Below are 14,217 nucleotides of genomic sequence, written 5' to 3'. Positions count from 1 at the left end.
GTTTACTCTTAAACCGTCTTTCATACGAACTGCATTATAACACTTTCAAGTCAAAAAAAAGAAAATCTTACTTTTTTCTGACGTCATGTCAACCTGGAAGGGGAAAAAAGGGGGAAATTTAGAAGTTCAAATCAAATTATACATGGAAGTGAAGTTAAATCCACTAGATGTATGGAGACACACAGATTCACGGACTTATATGGAACCAAGAATGTATTTACAGTAACAGCAAAAGCATAGCTTAATTTCTTTAGTGAAAGAAAACATAAACCTTGCCAAAAAAACCACATGAAACAAAATGCACAGTGAGACTATGAAAATTCAAGAAGCAAATTTTTGAGGTTGCCTTGTGATTTGAGTTTATTTCAGTTCTGCCAGCATTTGTCCACACAAGCACATGTCGGGTAAATTTGGCCATGCAAAAGCACCCAAATTTAGAAGTAGCATTAAACACTCAGTTTGCTGTACAAACTCGTGGTGGGGGTAGGATGACCGTGGGGAATGGAAATCAGCTGTGCAGTACTGCAAGTACAAGATATCGTGTGTGTTAAGGCCCCCAAGTTTTTTTGTTGAGTGTTGAAAACGTTGTAGTTGTTTGAAAATATTCTTGATAAAGATAAATGCAATACACTGGCTCAGTTATGATGTGAGTAAATCTTTGCTTTTCCATAAACTGACAACAAACAGAAGTAAATCACTGGCCACACATGCATGTCTGTACATGCCTTGCAGTGCTTAGGCTCACAAAATTAAATTTTACACTCAGCAGTGTGTGTTATGGATCCATAATAGTCTGCATTCCTCTGATGCACAGGTCACCCTACATGGTAACCTGGGATCCTTTAATTTCCCTTACTTTATGTTCTTCCAGATCAGCATTATGTCAGCATACTCATAAATATTATTAACATAAAAAATAATAAAGTCAACCAAAAATAATTTAAAATGGGAGGCGGTTTTAGCCACCAACGGGCTTGTCTTTTTGTGCTTTAGTTTCTTACACACAAATAGAAGTCATATTTACCACAGGAGTGGTAAATACCTCTATAATGATAATAGGAAACTGCAATCCATGTCACAGAACTGCTGAACTCTGTTCTGCACCGATGGAAAAGATGTCTATCTGCTTTGGGGAGCTGGTTGGTTATTATCCCTCTTCTTTCCAACACCTGAACATCATCAAAATGTGGGGATGCTTTTCTGATGTTACCCATTCAGACCTTAAGGAACATCCACAACTGCCAGAACAGGGCTGGGAGCACAGAGGGGAGTTGGTGCCATTTAGTTTATGCTGAAGATGAAAATTCTAAACCTTATACTCCAGGTAAACTTACTTGTGACTTCTGAGTTAACACTGACTTTGTGCTGGATGTTATAAATGCAGAAGATTTCTAATTTTGACACGGGGCAAGTTAAACTCTGTACATTGTAAAAGTGAGCCTGTCCAAGAGCCTTGAATTGCACTCCTCCTTTTTGTGTTTGTAGCACTGAGCTAAGGATGAATGTGCCTGTTTTACTACAGATTTAATCTTCCAAGTTGTGTCTGCTAGTTGTGTTTGAGTGGTGTGAGTAGGCACGAACATGCTGATTTAGCAACATTACCTCTTCTGGTTCTTGATCTGAATCTGATTCCTTTCAGTTCCAAATTGCCATGTGAAAAGAGAAGGGGAAAACAGCAGGCAAAATGTAACTTTATTAGGAGAGAGTAGGAAAAAGTAACTTCTGACAACATTTAACAGAAAAGATGAAAATGCAGAACGTTTCTGCAATTGATTTCTTATGTCAAAAAGCAGCAAAACTGAACTGTCAGTTTAAAACACAAAGGGCTACAGAACCGAGCAAAATACAAACAGAAAAGTTGTTTCTGGGTGTTAGACTTCTAGTGATCCTTATTTGTACCAAAACTGTAAATATATACATGCTTTTTCTCTATAAATTAGCATGAATAAGTACTTAAAATAGTTAAGAACATTACCCATTCAAAGTTAAAATATGTTGAGATGTGCTGTTTTAAAAGCACACAAAAATGTTATAATAAGGATTATACTTTACTCCTCTTTAAAATCCCTGACCACGAAACTTGAACTGTGTTTTGCCCTCCTCCTCCTCCTCCTTTCTTGTTTGTATTATAATGCTGATGACTAGAGATCAGTGTAATTTCACAGTACCTTTGTGTAAATGGGTAAAGTGATGTTTAAATTACATATGGCTTGGTGAACGAGGCCCCTTGTAGATTTTGGCTCCTTCATGAAAGATAGTCGTCCACAGGGTTCTTGAGTGGTATCTCGCACCTGCCAGAGCAAAAATACATCTTTTTAAATGGAACAGTCCAGGGACAAAATCGAGTTATAGTTGGGAATTTAGCTGAATTGATTTTTTTTTCTTTGTTTGCAAAAAATATGGTGAAACAATAACTTGAAATATCCAAAAAAGGAGTCATTAACATTACCTTAACAAATAGAGGAAGTCTATTCTCTTTGAAGGCAAAAAAGCTGAATATATGATGTTGCCCACTCTTTGTGAGAGGCACCAAATTGCCAAAGCAGTCAACGTAGATGGGTTTTCCTTCTAATACCTGTTGGAAAGGGAAAAAGCAGCAAAGCACCAATTAATCACAGTGATTAGGTGGTTAGGATTTCTTCTTACAGAAGAAATCACAGGCAGAGCAGTATTTTCTTCAGCAATCAAATCCAAAGTCAAAGGCAGTGTTTCTCAGTAGATTTCTATTTACTTCAGGTGGATTTGTAAAGGCCTAGAGCTTTTCAAAGTCAGGTCTCAGGTAAATATCTATCTTAAATCCCTATATAATGGTACTGTTACATCTTCAGATTGTGCTTTTATGGGTCCCCCCGTGTTTAAATATCAGATTAGCAGTCTGGGAGATGTTGCCTTCAGCCTGACAACACATTAATGTCTCATCCTTACTTCCCAGAAATTTAGCCTTGGCAGTTTGATAATCCTTATTTCATTTACCTGCTTTGCACAAGAAATGCCTGTCAGAGCTTCAGGAACAGCGAGGACAGATTTTTTAAACGTGGGATTCTCAAGGAAAAGAGGCTGAACTAAGCAGAGGAATCTGCCATGCCTGTAAGTTGAAGCACTTCCAATCTGTTATCCCTTCTGAGGAAGCTGACAGAGCCAGAAAAACTGCATTCAGCAGGCAATTTCCTGGAAAGCTTTTGCCTGTTCAGCAGCAGATTTAATTTTATTTTTGTAAAGCAGAATATTAATCAAACTTGCTACTTCAACTTCTTGGTACGTAAAGGTACTGACAAAACATGACTACTGTCAAACTGCCTTTTTGGTTAGTGATATGGATTTAGGAGTTACTGGAAATTGGGATTTACATTTGCTTTTTGGCTCTGACTATCCCCCTTTAGCCCTGTGGGCTAAAGTTCAGCTAAGAGTTCAGCAGCTTCCCATTGGGAATAGTGTTTCATCACTACTTTTCTTGTATATCTGACTAAAGTCCAAGTATCCATCTTATCACTACAGTTGATCCTGCCTCATGACAGTAGTTGCTGGCAGTTATTTTGCAGTACTTGTGGCAGATAGAAGGCAGAAAATATTACTTTAAAAGCATACACTATAAAATAGAGGAAAAGAGTCCTGTACAGTACCTCTACATCCCTGCTTCTGGCAACCTCAGCAAAATTTTCCTGTTGTTCTAGAGTTTTATCCACCTTGTCATCCGTCATGCAGAAACACCTTAACCGCGCTTCGATGGGATCGTGGGATTTGGCAAACACCACAAATTTGGCCATGTAGGGGACACAGATAATCTCTCTGTACACTTGGGAAGCAAAAGTAACAGATTCTTGTGTCTGTCGACAGTCTATCAACCAAAACCTGTAAAGGAAAACGAAGAGTCAGGTAATCGGCACAGAAAGATTTAAGAAAGAAAATTATATGTTTCCCCAGCCTGGCAGCATTAGCTGGTAAGCCCAGCAATTGTAGATAACAAGTCACAAAAAAAGAATTGTCACGCTTGGTTTTTGTCCCCCATCTAACTTAAAGGATAACAGCACATTCCTTATATACAATATCAAAACCTGGAGGTCTTTAGGTCCATGTAAATGATCTCGTCCTGTGTGTAATGTCAGAAATTATTCTCATGTGAGTTTAATCACCAAGTATTTTCCAGGGAGTAACATGTGCTGCCTGCTTTCCCAGCCATCCCTTTGGTTTCTCTGCGGAGTCGATGACATTTCTTCTACATGAAATCCACTGTGTGGGTGGAAATCACGCTCGAGTTTCATACCCGTAGGATGGAGACGGAAGTTGGGAGAGGTCAAAGACAGCTCAAAAGCTGATCTAATCTACAGGGGGCTTATTCCTTACTGTGGATTACATGGCATTACAACCCCAAAGCACACCTCAGCGTGACTGCCCTGGGCTTACTCATCTGCAGCTGAATAACAGTGAATTTTGTGCTGTGCTGCTCTTCAGAACATTTAACAAACACATCGGTCAAAAAAAAAAACAAGCTGATGACATTTGAAGGAGAGAAAGCATGTGTGGCACAGAAAGGATCTGCACACTGATACTTTCCTTTTCCTGTGTGGGAGAACTATGCTGTGCTGGACTCAAACTGGAGAGGCTACATCCTCTGAGAAACCACCAGATGCCTCAATGATTTGCTGTCATACACCAGGGGCTAAAAAGCCCAAACAGAGACAATTTTTTAAAAAGCTGCAGTTCAGGAAATGGAAAACAACAGCCAGGCCTCCAAGTCTGCAGTGTGATTCACATGACAAATGCATCTCTTTCCCAAGCTCATTTTGGACAATGTTAAGTCTTGTGAATGGGAAAATTTTTGTCCATCATTAATGATTTAGCTAGACAGAAAAAATTACTGTGAATAGCAAACAGTCAGAAATCAGCCCATTCTTGGCAAGGCAAAAGGACAGCAGCACTTTTAGACCAGGGCACAAGTGAAAAAAATTAAAGTTAGCTTTTCCTTTGGCAAAGAAAGTAATTATTTCCCTGACTCCAAATCCATGAAAAATCCCATTTTCTAACTTTACCAACATTCAAAGTCACGTTTGAGTGAAAGGAGTCAGCTGAACATTCATTTCATTTACAAAGAAAAGGTAGAACCCCTTAAAATCTCTACATGGGACCCTGCCTGTATCACACAACATTAACAACAGCAATCAGTTTTCATGTCATCATCAGGATTAGGAAAGATCCACTCTAAATAGGGGCTGTAGATTCATAAACTGTCACCCTCATTCTGGTTGTATTTCACATGTAGCCTTGCTGGGGACTTCACAGTTTCAGGGACTTGGACCTCTCAAACTCTGCATCTAGTTTCCACATATGGTTCTTAAATTAACCTTTAATTCAGCTTTAATTTCGCCCTTTACACAGACTGAGAGTTAAACACACTGTAAGATCTCCCTCTTGTGGCCACTGCTGTTACAGTAAAATGTTGACCTGAACCAAAAAGGAATGTACATCAGCAAAGCATCCAGCTTAATGGGAACAAAAAGCCCTTTCTGAACTGAGAAAGTATAAAAAAAAATACTTTATTTTGCCTAACGTTAAACTGGGGGTTGGACTGCAAGAGCTGATCTCATTTTAACACTCAATACCTTATTTCACCATATAACAAATCTAATCTAATAGTAATAACTGCCCTGGACACTCAAGGTTGGCACTGAATTTCATGGGCAAGTTATCCAAGATTTTTGTTTGCTAGACCACACTCCCTAAATGGAACACTTTCCAGATCATGGATTGCATCTCCTGTTCCAGGGGAGGAGATTTCTGTGCATTTCTGTGATATAAATCATGGCCAGTGTACAAACTAAAATACATACATATATATGTATTATTATTATTATTATTTTAATACGAAATTCTGTTTTCAGGAAGAAAGCAGTTGAACCTTGTCCCAGGAACAAATGGTTGGAAGAGATGCTTCTAGACCCCAGTTTTGTACACATACAGGTCTTCCTGCATGACTTCTCAGTTTTTGGATATTCTGGAAGTAATATCTCTTCTAAGATGTACAATGAGATACCCAAACAAAGGATTCCTATTTCCATGGAAATTTGTATAATAATAAGTATCTCTGTTCCTTCTACTATATAAACTAAAATAGTTTAAAGGAAATATCTGTTGGGGAAAAAAAGACATGTACTTGAAAGCATCACTGTAAAACTCATGTTTGGTTGTGTAGGTACCTGGCAGACACATTTGTTGTGAAGGAAACACATTCATTAACAAATGTCAGTGGTGTTGTCCCAGTAATGTCTTCCCATTGGGCTGGGGTGGTTCCTCCTGAAGAGAGAGAGATTTTAAAAAAATAATAAATTAAAACCAAGCAAGTCTGCAACTCTTTTGCTTCTAAGAAATATTTTAAATTCTTCAGAGTTTTTAATTGCTATGAAATCAGTAATAATCCCAGACATGCCTTCTCCTCCATATTATTCCACCAATGCCGGTAGGATTGGAGGGGTTAAATTAAAGATGATTAAATTAATTTATTAAATTAAATGCATGCAGCTCATTTCTGCCCCTTAAGTGAGACTGAATGAGGCACTGGTCACTTTGGAGTTATAGCAAGCACTAAGTGTTTAACTCCATTATTTTTCACCTAAGTGTAGTGCAACATTAAGTCTGAACCACACTTACTCTGCCAGGCAGAGGTATGTTGGTTTTCAAGACACAAACTGTAAGGAAAATGCAAAAAAACCCCACCAAACCTCAAGTCTATGATTATATTACACATCTCTTGTTAGTCCAAACAACAAATGTTATTTCTGCTTAAAAATAATTGTTTGCAAAGTAGTTCATTTTCACAGCTTCTCATCCCAGTCAGGTTTTCTCCGAGCTTCCCATGTGTGTAATCAGCTTAAAACATTTTCCAGCCCACGAGGAGTGACAGATTCAAGATGCACATGGCAAGCTCCAGCACTGGCATCCTACCTGTTATGCTGCATAGTAACCTCAGAGTGGGCGTGTCGCCTCCGTAGCCATTCATGATCCCATCGCTGGAGGCCTTGGGGACGGGAATCGTCATCGTGATGGGTTTGTGGAACTTCCTCCTCCTGGGCTCCAGCGTGACGATGGGGCTGAAGGTGGCCTTGTTGCCTAAAATCTTCTTTGTAAGTTCAGTGTGCATAGGTTGAGCCTTGCCAGAGCAGCGGGAAAAATAACAGAATGGTTACTTGAAAACAGTGCAGTGAGTTTGTAAACAACTGGGTCTGCGTATCGTATACCTTTTTTTCCCCTTAGAACAAGCTCAGAGCTGTTTTAAAAGTGTGCTATTCAGCCAGTCCCAACAAGCACAGTCTCCTGGCCAAGGTAAGTTGGGGATGCAAGTAGCAGGACCAGATGGAGAAAGGGGAAAAGACTTCCCTTTCTTTCAGGAGTGAATTGTTAGGCTGATTCCTTCATGCTGAGAATCTGTACACTTGACTTAATTAGTGCAGCACTTTTTACTTTTCTGCTGCCTTTCATAAGAAGTATTTAAGAAACTGTTCTACGACCTAGTGTATCATTATCAGTATATAATATTATTATTACTATATCATAATCATCAGCAAAATTAGGTACTTTTCCCAGGATTATAGGGACAGTTAACAGACAGGAATCTGAATTAACTGGAAAACCCAAAGCTTTACCACTTGCTTTGACTTTTGCATGGATTTTTTTTTTATTATTACTATCTTTACTAGATAGATAAGATACGACACGACACGGTAAGCTGGACATGCTGCTCTCCATTCACAGAATCACAGATTCAACCAGGTTGGAAAAGACCTGTGAGATTATCAAGTCCAACCTATGACCCAACACCACCTTGTCACCCAGACCATGGCACTGATGGCACACCCAGGCTCTTCTTAAAAACCTCCAGGGACAGTGAGTCCACCAACTTCCTTGGCAACCCATTCCAGTGTCTGATTACTCTGTAAATAACTTCTTCCTAATATCCAAGCTGAACCTCCCCTGGCACAGCTCAAGACTGCGCCCTCTTGTCCTACTGCTGGTTCCTGGGAGAAGAGACCGACCTCCAGCTGGCTCCCCCTCCTTTCAGGGAGTTATAGAGAGTGATGAGGTCTCCCCTGAGCCTCCTCCTCTCCAGGCTGAGCAACCCCAGCTCTCTCAGCCTCTCCTCACACCACTTGTGCTCCAGTCCCTTCCCCAGCCTCATTGCCCTTCTTTGGACACTCTCCAGCACCTCAATACCCTTCCTAAACTGAGGGGCCCAGAACTTCAAAGAAGGTGATTTTACGCTAAAAACCTTGTGATTGTTGCACCGTACCTGGAGGCCAACGCGGATTCGTTTGGTTAGAGCCCCTTCTGGGAAGACTGCCTGCACTTGTGGCACCACAGTGCTGCTCAGCACCCCTCCCTCGGGCCCGATGAGGTTGCTGTCCTGCTTGATCCGGGACACCACCGCGAAGTACTGAGGGAAATCCCGGGTGATGATGCGGCAGATCCGCTTCTTCTCCAGCTCCTCTGGAGTGTCAAGTACTGAGGGCAGAAGAGGAGATGGTCAGAAGACAAGAGATTCACAGAACCTTCGAAATGCAGTCAAGCTCTTCGCAGTTTGATGCACCTTACACAAAGTTTTTTAGTCTAGAAATCGAGGGCGAAAAGGAAACACACCCCAGTGTTCACCTAAACCGGAGAAATCCGAAAAAGGACAGACAGACAGACTGACCAACCAACTGTAGGGAGCTTAAGACAGCCAACAGAATATGCTGACATCTCCAAAATAAGCAGTCAAACACACCAAGGGACTTGTCCAAGCTCCTTTCTTCTTCACATATTTAAAACGTCGTGAAGCAGCACGAAGAAAACGAAACTTCAAAACAAAAAACTATCAAAGTATGAGTTTGGCTTTAATTCTGTGAGGTGGCTTGTTTACTTTGGTATTTGTTTGGGCTTTTTTGCTAAAAAAATAACAAATTTTGCAGCTCCAAGACAGCCCAAGGCCATTCTGTTCTCTCAGAAACCAAGAGCACCCGTGACTGACATTTCCTCCCACACGTGGGGCTGCTTGGAAAGGATTAGTACGATAATTGCCTTGTTTTGGAAAGATGTTTGCTATGGAAACTTTTTGTTTTACACCATGAAAAGGAGCAGCAGTAAACACAAATGTAGCACCTCTTCCCCATTTCGTGATGGCAGATGTCTCATCCCATGACTTCAGCAGACCAGGCAAGGGAAGTAAGTAAATGGTCAAAGCTATTACCCCCAGTTAGAGCAGCAGTGCAGGAGCAGGATAAAAAGCCAAGTCCCCCCCGGATACCTTCATCCATCCCATTGAGGATTTCGTTCAGCTCATCCTCGGTGTATTCACAGAAATGCTCCTTCCAGCTGTCCCCGTTCTCGCTGCGCAGGATCACCAGCTCCCTCTCCTTCCCACGCAGAGCAGCAAAGTGGGGGATCTCCACAATCACAGGCCTGGCACGGCAACACAGCGCATTAAATGCACACGGGAGAGAGGAAGAGACAGGATTAACAGCAACTCTACTCAGTCTGCTACAAAGTGACCTGGAATTCTACCTATTTGGCTGGAACACTTTGGCACAATCCTAAACTAGTAGGCCACTAACACAAACTAAATGTTTACAGGGACCCAGTAAGTGCTGAAGGACAGATGAAAAAGTGCATTCACCTCTTTCCACAGTGTGAATGAGATTTGGTAAGATAATAGTGCTTATCTGAAAATTTGGTGATTGTTTTGCAAATCCATCAAAAACTCATGCTCGTTTTAGTTGTCACTACTGTCTGGGTTAACCTGTGCAACTTCATTTCAAAGAGAATCTACTGTAACATATAGAAATAGTGGGACAAATTCTGATCTCACTTATACTAGTGCAAATCAGAATAATTTCATTGCTATCAGGGGGCAGCTGTGTCCTGCACCAATTTACTTCTTCATAATTCTATATGTTCCAATGAACTTATTCCTGATTTACACCTTGGGAGAGATAGAGGAGGTCTGAGGAGATTGTCTGGGTTGCTATTGCAGTATAGGAGATAAGAATTTGCCTTGTTGCCTTACAAGCACATGTCAATACATGTATCAGCATAAGCGCCCATATATATATATATACACACACATATACACATGTGTACATATAATATATCTATATTTAGATATACATATACATACATACTCTTAGAAATAAGAGAGGAAAATATAAATATATTTGTATAAACACTTCTCTAATTAGAGGACTCACACAGGTTACCAGGTACATAGTAGATGCCATGTGTTCTATCACACTGGTGGTATCCAACTTAAAACTTATTGATTGATCAGTCCTTGATACAAAAAAACAGCTTGAAATTTACAGTAGATTCCTTTTTTTTTTTTTGTCCCAATCCAGGTTGCTTTGCTACAGACATCAAGCACATAACTAGGAAGATTTCATGCCAAAACAAAAATGAAGGCCACAGTACTCGAAGAAAAAGATACAAACATACCACCAAAACAAAACCACATATCACAAAGGTTGAAAAATGGTCCACTAAGGGTTAAGTGTACAAAATTTCAAATGATAGAAAGGGACAATATCATGGGCATAATGACAATAAAAAAATCATATTGCAGAAGGAGGAGAAGAATGGGGAGGTCAGCATCCATCAATTTGTTTCAAGTCTCTCCTACCCAAGGAATTTGGTCCCAGGAGGCCCCAGCTGAAGGATTCGGCTGACCAAGCTTTCTCCCTCATTAAGTGGGGGAGGAGCCGTAGGCAGATGAAGTTTACTGAGTACATCCAAAGCAGCAGTGAAAGAAAGAACATAAATAAACTTTATGTATTTTTTGTGCCAGAACGCCAGTGCCACTGTCTGGTGCACAGAGTGGAATTAGGCTGTACACTAAATAAGGTTCCGTCCTAGCCGTGACAATTTGGTGACCAAAATCGGCAAAATCAGTTTCATGAATTTAGGATCTTGTCTTGCTTTATGGGGGCTTTGGCCATGAACTTGATGGGAACTTGATGAACTTTGGCTTTGGCCATGAACTTGATGGACCTTAGAATGCACCTCTGCAAACTGCACAGCGATCTTCTGATATCACTGCCAGCACAACACCCGGAAAAACACTCGCGGGAAGGGCACAAAGACCTGAGAATGAACCAACTCTGCTACAGCCTTGTCTTTTAGGGAGACTTTCTCATTAGATAGAGAAACCATTAAAAAAAAAATGGGAGACATACTTAAAATCCATTTGTGTGCGACAGAGATAATGGGAAGACTGAATGTGAAAGCACAATATTTCTTCTGCTCCTTAGATTTCTTTCTGCTTTCTCTTTAAGGTGACCAAGATGTGAAAAGAATAAGTGGTAGCACTAATGAAGACGGTAGTTCTGATGACTGCCTATTATAATAGGATTTTAAAGCAACTGAGTTGTTCCCAAATGGATTTAAACTATTGCCATTTACAGAGTCACTTCTTTTATAGTTTCTGAATGTAATAGAAGGGGTTCCTTCAATCATTTCCTTCTGGATGCCACAGTTGACAGGAAGAACAGTTGGCAAAACAAATTTTTCGAAGTGCAAGTGACTGCTGCTTTAAGCTGAAAATTGCTGAAACAAACTGAGCAGCAGACACAAATCTGACCTTTCTATGGGTTTTGCAGCACAGGACAAAAGAAATGGCCAGAAAATTCCAGGGTTGTCCAATTGCTTAATTTAGCAATTTCAACTCCAGAAAAATCAAAGGCACTGTGCTTCCCTGATAGTCCAAATTACTGATAACACAATAGAAGTCCCTAAAATAGCCCACTGTGTACGTAGCAGGGTTCATATTCGGGGTTTAGATCAGTGCTGTGCTACTCATCTTTTAAATATAGCATGAACTGCCTTTCCTGGTTCTAAGGGAGTCTCTTCCCACTATAATATCACACAACACTGAGTAATAATTATATCCACAGAAGCACATTAACCTTAGTGCTAGTGCTTAAAATACCCATTTTGAAAGGAAAAGGTGTAAAACCTTCACAACTCGTTAAGTGGCAACCGACCTGTATTTCACAGATCTGTGTTTCTGCCTGCTACCGTGCCACAAAGGCCTTTTTCACCTCACGTCTCAAGAAAAGGAACCCTTCCGGTGCAACTTAAAACGCGAAAACGCGGCTGGGAACGTTTTTCCTCCGGGCCGCGTGGCCGCTCCCCCCCTCTTACCCAAGGAACTGCGCCCCAGAAGGTCCCACTTCGATGAGGCGGCTGGCCAGCCCTTCCCCTTCCACCATGGGGGGCATGGTGGCCAGCCGGTGGCGCTTCACCAGCCGGCAGGTGACGCGCGTCGGGGCCGTGCACTTGCGCGGGGGGATGATGATGCGCAGCCCGTTGTGCCGGCAGCCCCTCATGGCACCCCCGCGGGCGTCCACCATGAAGCTCACCAGGAAGCTGCAAAAATCAGGGAAAACCGGTCAGAGACGGAGCGTACGGTACGTTCCACGGGTATGTTCCACATACGTAACGCGCTACGTATGTCAACGGGGCTCTTGCTCAAGAGGCACAATTAGAAAAAGCCTTTCTCCCATGGATAGCACCAAATCATGCTGAGGTCATTTTTTCATTAACCACTGGTACCTAAGTGTTCTTCACCGAAAGTCTTGTTTCACGGTGCTGCTGTTGGTAAAGTACCAGCAGACACCAATAAATGTGAGCCTGTATCACTCCTCGGTGCCTGCAAACAACTGTGCTTAAAAGTGGGCACTCATTAAATACTTCACAAGCAAATACGCCCCACTGGAGGAAATTATTTATGATTCAAAAATACAAAGCCAATTATGGGATGGTTTGGGATTTTTTTTGGGTTCTCCATATAATTTTATGGTTCTTCGGTAAAATACAATTTCTAACAAAAATAGGTTTGGATATTAAAAAAAAAATTCATTCTAGAGCGTGCAGATACAATTCACACTCCATCAGTAGGGTTGTCATAAAAAAACCCCAGCAAGTCATTTGTGCTTGAAGACAAATTTTGGGTTTTGGTCAGACAACAAGAGGTGTATTAACTTTGTAAGAGATTTATTTATGGATTTCTGTTTGTCTGTGTTACTTTGCACACCAATGCAGTGTCCCACTGGAAGACGCAGAGATGCACAAAGCCATCTACAGGGAGCCCTCTTCTAGCACAAGGTAAATTATTTATTTCTTTTTCTTTAAGAGGGAGAAAAACATTTCATTTTGTTTGGCATTTCTTTTGTGTTTAATTTTTTGTAGTTCCACATATAACCAAACACAGATTTTGACAGATTTGGGACATTCTTGGGAAAGGTGTAGAACTACTTCCATTTTTTTTTTTTTTACTGGTTTATGACTTGGGATCATGCCTGATGTGGGATGGGAATGTCAGGCTGCTGGAAGTGAAAGTAAGAGTAGAGGAGACAGAACGGTGTCAGGCCTAGTTCTAGCCACTAAAACAGAATCATCTCATGGGGAGTCACAGAAATGCTACTGAAGGACCTGCAACAGAGAAAATATACTCCCTTGTAAGAGGAGTAACAAACACAGGGATTTTTCCACTGCCCCCTTGACCGTTCTGTGCAACAAACATTGCATCCATTCGTTGTCCACCCAAGGAATTCCACATGCTGTAAGAACACAACACTCGACACACCGTGCAAGTCAGAGGGATGGAGGATGGGAAGGAGCCACAAGCGCCAGTCGGAAGCACACCATGCACCACGGATGCCAGTCTGTCTCACACATGCAGTCGCCTAGTCTACTGCCATTCAGATACCTCTAGGCTTTGCTTAGTGTAAAACTCGGGGTTGTACAACCATTATCTCATTCCTGAGAGCTTGGTGTTTCTGTGGTTTTAACAAGGGGGGAAAAAAAGAAAATGAAAACATTTTACAGCTTCCATTGTCGGGGGGATTAGTTGAGAAGAATGGGAGCTTCCTTCACAAAATACATTCTTTATACAGGGTAAAGCACAGATGAAAGAAGAGCTTAAGAGATACTAAAGTGCTCAATTGTTGCACTAATGCTCTCGGCTCTCACTGCAATCGCCAGGTAAGTGCATGAAGTGGTGTTATCAAAGTGGCGCTGTTTCGGAGAATTGGTGCAGGTCTCCAGCACAAGGGGTGTTGTTTGAGGCAGTTAGTGACGCTGCTGGAAGAGGAGTTTCACGTTTTAAAGCTAACACTGCGAGCAACACAAACGCTCCCCCGCAATTACCAGAAGCTCTGACTGAACCGAAGCAGCATTCACATTTCTCACTGGGTAAGC

General features: G+C 41.3%; 1 protein-coding gene across 17 annotated transcripts in view; it reads right to left on the bottom strand.

The window, feature by feature from the left end:
• Positions 1 to 14,217, bottom strand: part of ANK2 (ankyrin 2) — a 185,844-nt gene that overhangs the window by 32,047 nt on the left and 139,580 nt on the right. For 11 of the 17 annotated variants that reach the window (XM_051804874.1, XM_051804875.1, XM_051804876.1 and 8 more), the window contains 11 exons: positions 12,160 to 12,384; positions 10,640 to 10,738; positions 9,272 to 9,426; positions 8,279 to 8,490; positions 6,937 to 7,141; positions 6,192 to 6,288; positions 3,621 to 3,849; positions 2,450 to 2,575; positions 2,169 to 2,291; positions 1,603 to 1,632; positions 72 to 93 (listed from right to left, as the gene is read on the bottom strand). In XM_051804874.1, the coding sequence (XP_051660834.1) occupies positions 72 to 93; positions 1,603 to 1,632; positions 2,169 to 2,291; positions 2,450 to 2,575; positions 3,621 to 3,849; positions 6,192 to 6,288; positions 6,937 to 7,141; positions 8,279 to 8,490; positions 9,272 to 9,426; positions 10,640 to 10,738; positions 12,160 to 12,384 (1,523 nt within the window). The remainder of the gene's footprint in view (positions 1 to 71; positions 94 to 1,602; positions 1,633 to 2,168; positions 2,292 to 2,449; positions 2,576 to 3,620; positions 3,850 to 6,191; positions 6,289 to 6,936; positions 7,142 to 8,278; positions 8,491 to 9,271; positions 9,427 to 10,639; positions 10,739 to 12,159; positions 12,385 to 14,217) is intronic. The other 6 variants (XM_051804884.1, XM_051804882.1, XM_051804883.1 and 3 more) reach the window with 1 other exon arrangement.

The sequence above is a fragment of the Manacus candei genome, unplaced genomic scaffold (assembly GCF_025592945.1).
Source record: "Manacus candei isolate 608988 ecotype Guabito, Panama unplaced genomic scaffold, ASM2559294v1 h1tg000062l, whole genome shotgun sequence".
Classification (NCBI taxonomy): Eukaryota; Metazoa; Chordata; class Aves; order Passeriformes; family Pipridae; genus Manacus; species Manacus candei.
The sequence above is the reverse complement of the archived record's forward strand: the minus strand, read 5'-3'. Positions and strand labels throughout refer to the sequence as shown.